General features: G+C 37.5%; 1 protein-coding gene across 1 annotated transcript in view; it reads left to right on the top strand.

The window, feature by feature from the left end:
• TOPAZ1 (testis and ovary specific TOPAZ 1) overlaps positions 1-12062 on the top strand; it is a 39052-nt gene extending 26990 nt beyond the window's left edge. The window contains exons 16-23 of the mRNA XM_054274222.1: positions 35-209; positions 1704-1804; positions 4833-4998; positions 5801-5965; positions 6994-7197; positions 8254-8437; positions 9090-9282; positions 11908-12062. Of these exons, the coding sequence (XP_054130197.1) occupies positions 35-209; positions 1704-1804; positions 4833-4998; positions 5801-5965; positions 6994-7197; positions 8254-8437; positions 9090-9282; positions 11908-11991 (1272 nt within the window). The 3' untranslated portion in view covers positions 11992-12062. The remainder of the gene's footprint in view (positions 1-34; positions 210-1703; positions 1805-4832; positions 4999-5800; positions 5966-6993; positions 7198-8253; positions 8438-9089; positions 9283-11907) is intronic.
• The last annotated feature ends 2462 nt before the right edge of the window (positions 12063-14524 follow it).

The following is a 14524-nucleotide window of genomic DNA, read 5'->3' as shown; positions in this document are numbered from 1 at the left end:
GTTTGCTTATATTTATCCTTTACCTCCTTTTCAGCACTGCAAGGAGAAAAGGGATTGGACCAAGCTGGGAGCTTTGTATCTTAATGCAAGAACTGGATGTGAACATTTTGAGGATCTTCAGAAATTGTTTTTATCTATTGCTGAAATTCTAACCAAGGATTCTGAGGCAAACAGACCAGGAGTCCCTTTTTGTGATTTTGCTGATATAGGTAAAATTAAGATGCAAGAAGTGCTTTTCATAGGGGTTTTAAAAGATATAAAAATAATTAATATAGTTTTCTGATTATTAGTTAATTTTATGTTACAATATTCTGAATCTTTTGAGGTGTAAATACTGTCAGCTGTAATGTTCAGTACAAGCTGTTTTCCAGTAGAAATAAAATGCTTACACTTAAGGAAGATTCAGAAGGAGGAGCAGTAGAGTTTTGTGAAATCAAAAAGAGAGCCCAGAATTCATGGTCTTTCAATAAAAATGGCCCATGCTCAGAACAACAGCAAATGTATTTCAGTATTTTCATGAAAAGTGTCACATGAAAATGTTACATCATATTAATAGCATAAATAAGCTTTACTGCTGTAAGTATATATGTCCTTGTGTGTTTTAAAACACGTTGAACAGTTTACGACATGTATATAATTTTTACCTTTTTTTTTTAGTAAATTGGATTTTTAGAATTATTTTATTCTCCAAAGAATCAATGGTTTCTGCAAGGGCTGGGTGCTCGAGAACCCAATGTTTTAATGGTTCTAGCAGGTTTTCTTGCCTCTTTCCTCCCTATGCCCCTTCATTTGCATATCTGTATCATTCTTCCTAATGAGTTTGCAGATTACTGAGGCTTGGTGAAGTGTCAGTGGAATATTAAATCGTTTTGCAAAGGATTACTTAGATATTTTTCAACCTGTATTATCTACTAAAACATAATGAATATTTATTCCAGATATGTGACATATCCTTTCTGACCACAGACTTTCATATCATAAAAAAGTTTCAAATTGTGACAGAGGGAGAAGATTTTGTTGGAGCTTGGAACTTAGTCTGTCTTTCCTAGAGCAGTGGTCTCCCAGTTGATGGGCACCTCTATCAGTAAAGAATTTTTGAGCAGTGACCCACAATTTATTTATTTATATGTTATATACATGTGCTACTACACCAATATATTAAATTCTCTATAAACTGTACACAAAAACAGGAATTACAAATATGAGCTAAATATTAAACAAACATTGTATTTTAAAGTATTTTACTTTTTTTTTATTTTCTAATAGTACAAAAAAATATTTCTTTTCCACAGCTGAATGGATTGTTGTACTCACACCCTACTTTGAGACCACTGCTCAAAAATTCTAAGTGCTTCCAAAGAGGTTGTAATTACTCAGTTCTGCAATTGCCATAATTTCTTCGTAGTACCATAAAATGTAAAGCTTACTTTACAAATAGTGATGTTACTAAATTATGCCATCACATGTCCAATCATTTTATGGGTGACTTGGACTACTATGAAATACTGTCTGAATAAACTATAGTTATTTACTCTCCTTCTGATGTTAAGACTTAGGAAGTTGCTGCTTTCAATGGCAAACATTTCAGAAAAATGCATTTAGTATTTTCAAAATTACTGTGTTTTTGAAATGTGTAATTTCTTTAAAACTGCATTTACATGTTAAATAAATAAACAAATAAGCCTTATTCTTTTTCTTTCCAGTAATGAAAAATTCCCAGCATAATAAAGCAGACAGACTTTTCATTGGAAGGACTGGGATAAGCGTAATGTATTCGTATCACAAAGTACTGCAGTGGATAAAGGTATGCAGTTCTACAGGAGCCTGACTGGAAGAAAAAGAGAAAAAGAATTAGCAATTTCTCTTCTGGATATTAAACTGGTTTCTCTAGTGGAATGACTGGGTGTGCCACCTGCCTCCCTGCTGTCTTAGTACTTCCTAACTGTCCAGCTGGACCAACACATTTATCGTGCCTTTCTGAGCAGTAGTCTTCTATGGAGCCTATCATAACTTGGTCTTACAACCTACAAACTGATTGCTCATGTTCATTTTGTGATTTTTCTGAGCTGAGGTTGAATCTGAACTAAGAGACAGGCCTTCCTGAGATTCTGAGGTGAGGTGCTGATGACATTATTTCCCAGAAACATTACTTTCTTCCACCTGGCAATCATGTTGTATTCTGAGACCTCCCAGCTGAAGTGATATTTAGAGAAGTTTGGGCAATTTCCTGCACTAGTGCTTCTGCATCTGACCTCAAATAGAATGGATAAGGCCAGGAAGACAGAAAATCAGTATAGCACATCTGTGCTTGGTCATCTCCCTGCTCCCCAGAACTGCTGAAGTGCTTTTCTTCCACTGAATCTAAGTTTCTAAGTTCCGTGAATCTTGTAAAACTCCAGTGGTCACAAAGAAATACCTTTACAATCAAACCTTTGCTATCAAACATTACACAGGGCCAGGTCTAAGAGACTAGACTTTTGACTGGATATTTTACATTCCTTATGCTCCAGGCAGTATTGGTCATAATTTCACTGCAGTAAGATCCATTTCAATGTTAAATTTGTCTTCTCCTTCCTGGAAGGAACCAGTGCGTACCAAACTAGATCTCTTATAGAAAGTAACATGAAAAGTGATAGCATAAGAAGTAATATTAACCCCCAGTCCTTTTAGATTGTGTTTTGGTGAGTGATGCCATTCTGAATTTGGGCCTGGACCTTCCAGCTAATAATTATGCTGTACTGGGATGTGTAGCATCCCATGAATTCTCCCCCCTTGGTCAATCCCCAAGCCCTCAGGGATGTTTGTCATCCCATACAGGATGATTTTTATGTATAGAAGGAAATGCTCTCAGTCCCCTTTTGTCTCTTGAAGTTTTGGGTTGGGTTTTCTGTGAAAATTACCATCTGGGAACCCTTCCTAGTTCACATCAAGGAATTAAATTGTCTTTTGTACGGCTGTCTCTAGGGGATGCCCTTCAGGAATTCTGTTATGTGATAAACCTGTGAGCTGCTCAATCTGTTTCCAGGGTCAAGCCAAGGAGATATATGTAGAGGTGCTTAGTCTAGAGACAGGATGCCTGTTCTGATAAACCATTAAGCATCACCTTCATGAGTTGAATCATCTTCAGCAGGTCCCTTTCAAGCTGCAGCACAGTGTGGTACTGTTTAAGAGTAAAGGGAAGGAGAGGGGGTCTTTGCATTAGCACTGGAGTAATACTGCAGTAGAACTCAAGGGTTTTTTGTTCCATAAAACTTAGCAGTTAGAGCAGTTAAGATACTTCTGACCACAGAAGAGAGAATCTAAATTCTTGGCATTGAGGAGTGGCAGTGCTCACATGCCCATTGAAGAGTTTCATTTGGCTTGGGTTTTGGCTGTCTTCTTCAGCATATAGTGTTTGCGTGCCTTCAGACATTTTAGCTGTTTTCCAGTCCATCTTAAGGGAGAGCCTTATCTTGGATTGCATAACCCCTGATATTTCAAGGAGATTCATCTTCATGTCCTAATTTCTTCTCCTAATGTGTGAGAAGCACATATAGTGTTATTCTTGTACAACATGAGTTACTAAAAGTAGATACTTAGAATACTATGATTTCTTTCATGTCTAGAGCAAAAGATCTTTATTTCTTTGAGAGTGTTGTGTTAGGTATCAAACCTACTTCTCAAGAGATTACTGACCAAGATGCTCAAAAAGCTTTGTAAACAACCTGTGTTCACCATATTAGAGTGAGAATGAGGTTCTGCTCTGAATGATTTTTATCAAAACTGGCAGATCCCAAATTTATCTCTGCTTCAGGAAGCTGTCATTCTTACCTCTCTCTACCTGTTTCACTCCATTATATATCAGATAAATCCCTAATCCTGGGCTGATGGGCTAGTATCTACTTGGTCCATGTCTTTTTTGCCCAAAAGGTAGTCCAGAAAGTAAGACCAGAAAGTAAGATAGTAATGAATTTGCTCTTCCTGCTCTGCCCAAGTTAATTTTGGCTTTAGGACATGCCCTGTGCTGTTTTATGAATATTTTGGACTGCCTGAAACTCAAAATGTGCTTTTCATATCATTTTTCCTTCAAGAACATAAAACCCCTTTATTGCAGAGCTTTGGTGGCTCTTAGGGGTAAAATATGTATGCTGCTTGGTCCTGAAGAGAATTTTCTTTGTAAGAGGTAAGGAAACTTCATAAAACAGATGTATTTCAAAAAAACATGCAACAAACAGCCAAAAAGTTGTTAAGATGAAGTTTCTGAAGAAAACCGGTCTAAATAGCAATCTGGAATGTGATGATAAAGTTGTTGGTTGTTACAGTGTTGGCCAGATAGGCCCAGCTTCTTCCCATTTATTGTCCTGCTGCTTACAATCATCAGTGTTTTCTTTGACTTATGCTGGAGTAATTATTTCAGTTTAACAATTATGTCTCTGTTGCAAAATGAAAATTCTCTGTATGATCTTTTTAGATTGTGTAGTACTGAATGAAATCAAAATTAAAAATATTAAACCAAAGTAAGCACATAAAAATAAATTACAAAATATGTTAAAAATACTGTATTGAACATTATATAGTAGAAATAATGTTATGGGTATAATAGTGTGTTGGGAACTCTTCAACAATAGGTTGGTAGAGTTTTTTTTGTCCACATAGTAAAAAACCCCTAAATTCTTCATTTGAAATTCTACTGGACTTCACCCCTGACTCAGTTTGGAACAGGTAACTGCATCAATACCTATAAATCTGTGTCACCAAATTAAGTCTGTTATATTTTATGTAAATATACTCTGTGTTCACTGATACCATTGCTTTCTCTGACCTTCCCTCTTTCCCTCTCCCTCTTACACCAGGGAAGGAAGGTTTTGGATAAACTGCATGAGCTACAGATAGATTTTACACTCTTGAAAGGACTTGTAGGTGCAGGGAAGTCAGCATCCAGATGTCAGATTGTTAATAAAGCCGCAGAAATCTTTCTTTATTCTGGACATTTGGATGGAGCAACAAGGGTATTGAGAGGTAAGCCATTTTGGCTTAAATTTGAACAGTTCACTTCTATGACAGATTTCAGATAAAAGTTACAAGCTGGTCTGTGTTACTAAATATAGTCAATAATACTGAGGCAAAGGAAAGGTGATCATCTTAGTGGTTAATGTTCTTCTTTATATGTATAAGAAATATTACAACTAATTTTTTCAGATGCTTTCCCAGTATTCTACTATCAACACCATTCTACCTAAAAATCTGCCATAATGAAGGAGGAGTGCAGCTTGGAAAATGATGCTGTCCCATGCTGGGAGTTTTCCTTTGAACCAGGGGACATTCAGTGTCAAATTTCTGCCTTAGGTCCATGCAATGTTCCTTTGCACCTCATAGGATCCTCATTTAGCATAATTGCTTTAGAACAGAACCATATTTATGCATTACATATGGCTTTTTGGAACTCAGATCTGCTGAAAATAGAAGAAATTCAGAAGTAAAAATAATAGAATGTATGCTATAAAGTGATATTGAGGATGTAAATTTGCTGTTCAGTTTTAAGGCTGTACATTGATACATACATATCTACATGTGCCACTGACAGTCCATTTTACTGCAGTGATACTTCACAAAAGGGATGATTTGCAATATAACAGTTCAGAGAATCTGTGTAAGGAATATTGGTCATGAGAAACAAATTATTAATAAGTCAAGCTGCACTTCCTGTGCAGTTCTGAAGTTTGTGTCATGGTACAATTTACAGTACATTCTTAATGGCTCAAAGTCTCAACATCAGAAGTTCCAGTTCCTAGAAATAACACCGCACTGTTGTTTGCCACAGAGTCAGAGTGGATCACAGATGCACCATTGTGGCCCTGTGATAAAATGGACATCCTCAATCGACATAATCTGTTATGTGCAATAGTGCACAAATACTTGAGGAAGAGTTTGTACAGGCAGGCATTTGAAGTTCTGCAGAACTTACCGGGTTTGCAGAAACATTCTGGTAAGTAAAGAAAAAGATATTGTGTAAAGAGCTAAAAATTTAACAGATGATTCTGTGCTGTTCTTGTATTGTTTTCTAACTAAAGTTTGCTGAAGTAAGATGGGTTTATACAAGCCTGTTTATGTTTTCCAAAGAGTATAGTGTCAGTTAAATATGTGTTGTGCTCTGCAGCTCTTGCTGCACTTGTGCACACACTCTTGGATGTGCACACACACCCGTCCTCTTTTGCTCAGTTACTATGCAGGGCAACAGAAAGACTCATTAAATTTTTAAGGATCTGTACAGTCTATACAGTGAGATAAAATAGGAATATTTTAATTTTATTTTATCTTAATTTCAGGTGAATGAGGTGGGGATTTTTTTCTTTAACTGAGCTGGCTAACCTAAGCATCTCTTATGTACCATGTTAAGAACCAACTGCTCTGTCAGGCTCAATTTATCTGACAGATTTTGGATGAGCACTTCAAAATGAGATATGTAGTTACTTAGGCTCCACTGAGGAAACCTCAGCTGATTCCTGTGTGTAGGTCCCTCAGTCTACTGCCACTTTTAGATATTTTAGGAGAGATTGGTTGGAAAACCATCTACTTTAGACAATACTGAAAGGAACCTAGTTCTTCAAGTTATGAGGTAAATACCACAAGGCTGTTCAGTCCTGCCAAAAAGGTGACAGTTCAGAGGAAGAGTAGAAGCAGAAAACCAAGGGGGTTTTTATTGGTGGAAATCTTAAATCTGAGAGATCAGATGAAGATTGTATTTATAGGCTGGAGCAAGTGAATGTATTTTTATGTGATTCTATTGGTTTTGGCAGCAAATTGTTACTTGAACCTTAACACTTGTCCTTCAAAATGTGAACGAACTACTGTATGAAAAGACTTTTGATGAATAAAGCATTCATGTTATCCCAACCTTGTTCCATCTTGCTGATAGGGACAAGAGTTCTGATTTAGGTACTGATTGAGAAATGATCCTTCAACTAGATTGCATTTTCATTAATTCAGTAGTTAATATTTTTAATTTCATTTCAGATATTATAGATGCTTCTCAATACAGCTGCCTTTTTAACAAGCTGATAAATGCCTGTTTTGAGAACAAGAACCTTGGGGTCTCATCTTCTGCAGTAGACTTCATGCTTTCCAAAAAAATTGCTATTGATTTTGTTTTACTTAGAGGATTAATCACAGCTTTGGGAAGAAGTTCTTTATGGTCCAAAGCTAGGACCTATTACAAAAGTAAGTTCCTTCTTGAACAATATCCTCCCCTTACATTCTTTAGATAATGTGCTCATAACATTTCAGTATGAGTAAAAAGAAAAACACTGCTTTCTGTGTCACTCTCAGGAATTTATTTGTAACCAGAAATACTTACTAGGAAATGGTGAATTGAAAATAAGAAAGAGTGCATACTACCTGGCATGAAATAAATGTAATTGTGATAAATTAATTTTTTACATTCAGTTCCAGAATTTCAAGTATGTGAGCTCTGAAATGATTGAAAAGTGCATCATCTTCACATTTTCATCTAGGCAAATTAGATTTCCTGATACTTTTCTCTAGAAGTGTACCAGCATCTCTGTGGTGGTAAAATTATTAATATTTAAGATTTGAGAAGTCTAGCTAATTATTTTATCCCAACTAGAAGAAAATTCATTTCAGCTAAAAACTGATAGTCTGTAATTGTTTTCAACTCTCCATTTCTGAGCTAAGATAATACTGGATGAGCCATTCTGCAGGGGGTCTCTCCATACAGTCACATTATTTACTTTTTGATTCTGTCTTAGAATCACTGCGGTTAGCAGACTGCTTTAAGAGAACATCCTTTCTGGCATGGATACTTGGTTTTGTTAACATTGGAATTAGAGTTTTTCCTCATCCCCTTTTTTTTTTTCCCTGAAATGCTATGTTGGGTTTCTGGGATCACTTGACAGAAGAAAGGGGAACAAAGCAGGAGATGCTGTTCAAATGTTCTCTCACTTTGACCATAATTAACAGCTTCTGTTCTGACCTGCCTAAATTGTACTTGTGTTACCACAGACTTGCTGTCTCCAGACTTCTGACACAGCTTTTTAATCATAGCTGATAAAACTCATTGAAAAAAAATCCCAACATTTTACAACTGTGAATATTATGTGTGAATGCTGTGTTCTCCAGTCAGGCCATTTCATAGGTGAAATAGTAAAATCCATTAAGGCTTTGGGGTTGGGGTTTTTCCACATTTAGTCACACAGAAGAGAGATCTGTGTTTAGTATTGGTGATCCTAATTCCTCCTTTTCTGCATTTACTCTCAGATGCTTTATCACTGGGTTGCTACCCAGAGCTGCAGGGAAATTTATATCACAGACTTCTGAAGATTCCCTCTTACCTGTCTGAAGTTGAGATGCTGTTGGCCATTGAAATATTTCTTGTTTCAAATGCCAGTGATATTCAAAGTTCAAGGACTACTAGCCAGACTCTTCAAATAATACTGAAAAGGTTTGTTGTCAGATATGTACCATTTTGATTGTATTTATTCATGTGATCATGTAAGTAATAGATCTTGATTTCCTTATCCTTCTCAAAGAATACATCTCTTCCTTTTGTTCCTTGGATAAGTGAGAAGTTTTTTATCTCTTGTTCCCATGTGTATGCTACTGTATATCTGTTTGTTTTCTTAAATAGTAAGTTCTGCTTTTGCAAAAAATGTAGGCATGTCACTTAGGCACAACCTTGTTCCAAAAGTAATTACATGCCAAAACTGAGTGAACCTTATGGATTCAAGCATGTACATGAATTCTTGCTATATCCAGTTCATTAAATGGTTTGCATTCCTTTACTGAGTCTTCCAGCCCAGAGACTTTTATTTTCATTAAATGTGCTGTGGATATTGCAGAGCTACTTTGCACTGGTATTAAAGCTTACTATTTTTCATTACCATTAAAGATGTTAAAAATACTCTTTCTATAACTTTTTAATTCTTCAGAACAGTAATATAATCTGTCTAGAAATTAGCATAATATTTATCAGTGAAAAATACAAGGCATTATTTTAATGTTTTTGTCATTTTCCTGCCTGTATAAAATGATAGACAAGTGACACATAGGCCTGTATGGTACCTAATTTTATATTTGTTAAAATTCCCTTACAGATCTGAAGATACAGTTCAGAATAACAGTGCCTATCACGAGGCAGTGGAGAGGCTGATCCAGGCAGCTCATTTATCTGATCCAAAGCTTTTTCTTAAGCATTTGACAGTGAATGTTAATATGGAAGAAGTTTACAGACTGGAGCATTCATCTGCTCTAAAATGGCTGCAGGAGAATATGAAATGGGCTGAGAAGGTCTGGTTGTCCCAGTAGTTACTAAACAGTTTCCACTGTGTTCAGACTGTGCCTTACTGATTTACAGCAAGGTTTCAAACTCAAGTTGTGGTTTTTAGTACTGTATTGATGATAATGCAGAGAGTAGCACAGAAATAGCAATTTTTCCCCTAACTATCACACTAACTTATATAGATGTTTTGCAATGGCATCACCAGATAATGAGGAAGCTGCAGCCTCAGAACCTACATTCTCCATTCTTACAAAGAATTAGCACTTAGCTTCTTTCTCCCAGCAGGTGATCATATAAGTATAATATAAGCATAGATAAAAGTGTAGGTAAGTACATTGGTTGAGTGCATCTGCTGTTCTTGAGTGAAACATTTTCCACATTCATTCATAGTCTGTAGAAGTAATACCTATTTACTTTTGTCTGCCTTACAGTAACTTGTGAGGTCACTGTCCCAACTGTTCGCACCTTAGATCTTAATTTCTTTGCTCCAAAAGCCCAGTGAAAAAGCACTGAGAATAAAATAACTTCAAAATCACTTGAGATATGCCTGATTTAGGATACCTTTCTTCACAGAACTGAGCGCCTACACATTGCTCACAGCTGAAGGTTTAGTTGATAATCTAATTAGCTCTATGTTTGAAGCAGACAGTAGCTTGTGTATAGTTTCACATTTGTATATATGGATGCTTCCACTGAACAGGAAAACTTGCATTCTCCCTTGATTGTGCTCTTAGAGAGAGGTGGGTTTGCCCATCTTCTAGGTTCTGCCAACTGCACGATGAGATGGAGACTTCTAGCAAGCTTGTTTCACCATTCCTGGTTCTTCAGGATTTCTGCTTTTTTTCCACCTGAAAATCCTGAATCACATTCAAAGCATGAGTTGCATAAGACACATTCTACAGCCTGAATAAGAAGAACCAAACATTTAATACCAGAAAACCTCTCATGACAAAACAATACAGCCTCTGTCAAAGTTGATACTTACTGAGCTCACCAATTTTGTTGTGTTGTTAGTTTAGATTTTTGGCACCAGCCTTCACACACTTGCCAGTAATACAGCTCTTTTGGTCTGCTCTCCATCCCCTTTAAAGCCTTTTGTTCTGAACACTTAAGCTGTTTTGGGTGTAGAAGTTCATGAGTTTTCAGGCTGTTCCATCATAAGTGAGATTAAGATGGGGGCACAGGACCTCAGTGTTTGAAAAATATCTTTCCTTTGGAGTAGCATAAGTCTGTTCCCAATTCCTGCAGCATTATTTCACAAGTCCTTTGCAGCTCTAAATCATGAAAGCCATCATGACCTTAGTACTGGATGGTTGAGAGGAAGGTTTTGGTGTCAGGGATTTTTGTCTTTAGGGGAGGTTGCCATTCCAGTGTTGTGGTTTATGCCATTGATCTGATGTCATGAATCTGATTGTCAGTTGTTGGATTCTTGACCTCCTGAGGGGCAGGTCCTGAACTTTTTCAATACCACTTCTCATCCAGTCTGTTAGGGAATTGCTACTGGAAGAGAGAGAATTGAATCTGGTGACCACCAAGATTGCTACTTTCCTCCTGTGCCACCTGTACAGAAAAATGCTAGGATAGAGACTGTTGTTTTTTCACAGGGTATCATTCTTCTGTAGGGATCATCTGCCTGCCTTGTAAAAAATGGTAGATCCAGTACCAGTGGTACCAGATGGCATTTCTGTAGAAGCCATTCACCTCAGTCTTAGAGTACAGTTGGCACTGGTCCAAACAGACTTTGGGTTCCACCCCTTCACATGCATGAAGATAGCTCTGCCATTTGTAAGGGTGTCCACCTGGTAAAATCGAACTGGATTCTGCTGATTTTGCTTCCCAGTAGCTGAAAGACTGGGTAAGAAGTAATCAGGTTTCAGGTGAGGGATCTAAACTGATGCTCTTGCAAGCACTCTAGCGTTAGTGTAAAGAGCAATTTTGAAAGGTTCCAACAAACTAAAACTGGTAGTAAGAAGCAAAGTCAGTTTTGCTAATTACTTCTTGTAAGATCCTTTGTGGCTTAATCTCCTTTGGAATAAGCCAGAGGCTATCTGAACCTCAGCTAAATCCCACATTTCTGTGAGTGGTACCCGATGTGGCTAATAGTGTGTTTGACAGACACAGAAGGACAAAATTGTCTTTGTGTGGCTTCAAAACTTGTGATGTTCTAGAGACAGCAGAATTTTTTCATCTATAAGCAGCCTTGAATTTTCACTTAGATCATCCCCAGAACAAAACTCCAAATGTTGCTTTATTTTTCAGACAAAGGTTAATCATTGACCTTCAAGCTTAACTTGGAACTGTGTAAAATATTTGCAATGTTTTGGCTCCATCTCCTGAGTATCATCTTCAGCTGATAGGATGTAATCTCAGTCATGTTTTATATTAACAGGCAAAGCAAGCTCCCCAGAAGTTTTGTTACAACTGAGGCTTCTAGTGTTTGTGTCAATATAGTGTTTTTCCATTTATCACCATGATAAGCCAGTAGGCAACTGAAACAACTTTGCTGTTAAGTCCTGTATTTCACTTTTTGTTCTGTCTGGGTCCACGTGAAATACAATGCAATTCTCATCAGTTTGATGTGTATCAGAAGGCCAGAGTAACACTCAGTAACATTCTCAGTATTTTGGTTAGAGAAATTCCATGTGCCAAACAGGACAAGACCCCACTGTGGAATGGAAACGAGCCTGGAAAGATGGAAAAAGTATCCTGAAGAATAACGTTTAGTACAGCAGAGGCAATGCAGTTTTGCAAAGCCAGCCACTCAGTAGGCAATATCCATATTTTTGCTTTCTCCCAGTATAAGTTAAGCTGAAAGGACTTCTGTTTGACATTAAACAACATATTTGGTATCATTTTTTCATATAGGAAATAAAATGTATGTTTACCTGTTTACAGAGAGAGAGAGACGGAAAAATGTGCAAATAAGACCTTCCCTGTGCTGTGCTCAGCAGCTTGGAGTAGACAACACTGTGCTCCTTCAGTATGTTGTTGGATACATGAGAAATTCCCTCTGTGAAAATCTTTCTTCAGTTTTCACTGATTTCACACTATGCTCTTGGAAAGCTTATTTTTGTTGGGTATGGACAGTTTCTTGTAACTAAAACAGAATAATGTGGTTTGGAAGACTTAGCACAATTTTATTTCAAGTATTGATAATTTTGAGAGTTTCAAGATGCAGGACAGAGGTGAGAAACTGGAAGTAGGACCTTGATAGTTTTATGGTGTTTTATAAAGAGCAATGGGGGAGGGAGGGGGAGCATTTTGGAGGAGTTGTTAAGTTGTTAATAAATGTTTTTTAATATTTATATAAAGCATTCAAAATATCTGAGTCTGTATTGTCATTAAATTATTTAATTATATTCTGATTTTTGTAATGAACACTCTTAGATATGCCGCAAGATAGGCAAGCAACAAAGTAGAGGTGGAGAGTTTAATATCTTGTAACCACTACAAGAGGCTGGAGAATGATATGCCACATGAGGAGGTTAAGAAAGTGTGAAATCAGTCAGACTATGCGGTTCTTCATCACACCAGAGCACACAATATAGCGAATGCTCATGAATAAATTGGGCTGAAACTCCCAGCTGTGGAGATGGCCAGCTTCCAGTTTTAACTGGGAGTGGAGGCTACAGCCAGGGTTACAGGCTGTGCTCAGTTCACTGAAGCATTCAAATGGATGTTAGTAAGAGTTTCACTTGAGGAGAGAGAGTAAAATTAAATATCTCTGCTGTAGTAGTAGAAGTTTAATTACTAAAATCTCAATGTCATACTCCTCAGCTTAATAAACTTTAGCCACATTAAAAGCAATTATTCACATTTCTTATCCTTTCACATTCTCCAGATGCATCTCGCACCTTTGTGGTTTTTTTGGAGAGGGGTTTTTTTGCAAATCCAGCTCTATATTCTTGAGTCTACACTCCTGCATAACTTTTTTTTAATTACTAGAATGATGTGTAGTATCTGAATGATACTGACATGATTGTCTCAGAGTTCTGGACCATTGCATGTGAGAGGATTGGAGAAACTGATGCTATTTTTTGACCTTCCACAGACCAAGGACCAAACCAGAAACAAACGAGTGAGGAGAAAACAGTTCCAATTGCCACTTGTAGCAACTTAGAATTAAGAAGCAAGAATGTTTAAAATTCTCTGTTAGGGCTTAAGACGTCAAAATACAAACTTGATGATAATTTTATCTGGTATAAAACAAGCTTTCCATTTAGAAATCTGTGCAGCTCTTGCTGAGCTAGTGGGATGTGTCCTGGGTATGGATATATGGATAGGGAAATCATGACCAGATAAAACCACAGTAGTACTCCCATGTTGGGACTTAGATAAAAAGCAGGAATTAATTCCTGAGCTGGGGCAGGATGGGGGTGCTCTGTTTGAAAATATGTACCCTAAGCGGTGGAGTTGGTATCTGGCACTGGCACTTCCTGATGACCTCTCCCAATTTATTTTATTCCTCAGGAAGTTAAAATCCAGGTGAAACAAACAGCATGCTCTTCTGTTGAATCAATTAAATTTCTTTTTTCATTTGCATAATTGTCCAGCCAATTTGCTTCATAACTGATTGGCTTCTGTTGAAAAGTGAAAAACACACTGCATGTTACAGAAATTATGAAAATCCCCCAAGGGCTGTGAGAATGTTAACTTGATTTAAAGCTTCACTGAACTGCAGATAGTTCCTAAACCTTGACAGTTCTCTTTTTAACCTTTTTTGTCTGGAAATGCAATAGATTGCATGCAAGTAACAGCAATCCCAGCAGTTAATCTCCCTTTGTACTGGAACACCGGCAGCAATAGATATTTTTGCTCCGAGGTTCCATGTCCCTGTATCAGGTGCATTTTGACACCAACTAGCTTGATGTCAAAAAAAAAAAAAAAAGATGTGTAAATATATGTGTACGTCGAGTGTTACTATTGCAGCACATAGACCAAGCTGTGCCAGGGGAGGATTAGGTTGGACAATAGGAGGAGTTTCTTCACAGAAAGGCTGATTAGACACTGGAATGTGTTTAAGGAGGTGGTGAAGTCACCGTCCCTGGAGGTGTTCGAGGAAAGACTGGACGTGGCTCTCACTGCCATGGTCTAGTGGCCGGGTGGTGTTGGGTCACAGGTTGGACTCGATGATCTCAGAGGTCTTTTCCAACCTAGCTGATTCTGTGTAACTGCAGGGAAGCGGCTCTTCCATTCCCCTGGGGACTGCAGAGCTCACGCCTGCTTCTTCGCCTACTTGGTGGGTTTTTT

This window comes from Melozone crissalis, unplaced genomic scaffold (genome assembly GCF_028551555.1).
Source record: "Melozone crissalis strain CALT ecotype California unplaced genomic scaffold, PUWL_Pcris_2 ptg000016l_1, whole genome shotgun sequence".
NCBI lineage: Eukaryota > Metazoa > Chordata > Aves > Passeriformes > Passerellidae > Melozone > Melozone crissalis.
This window is presented reverse-complemented; position numbering and strand designations above follow the sequence as displayed.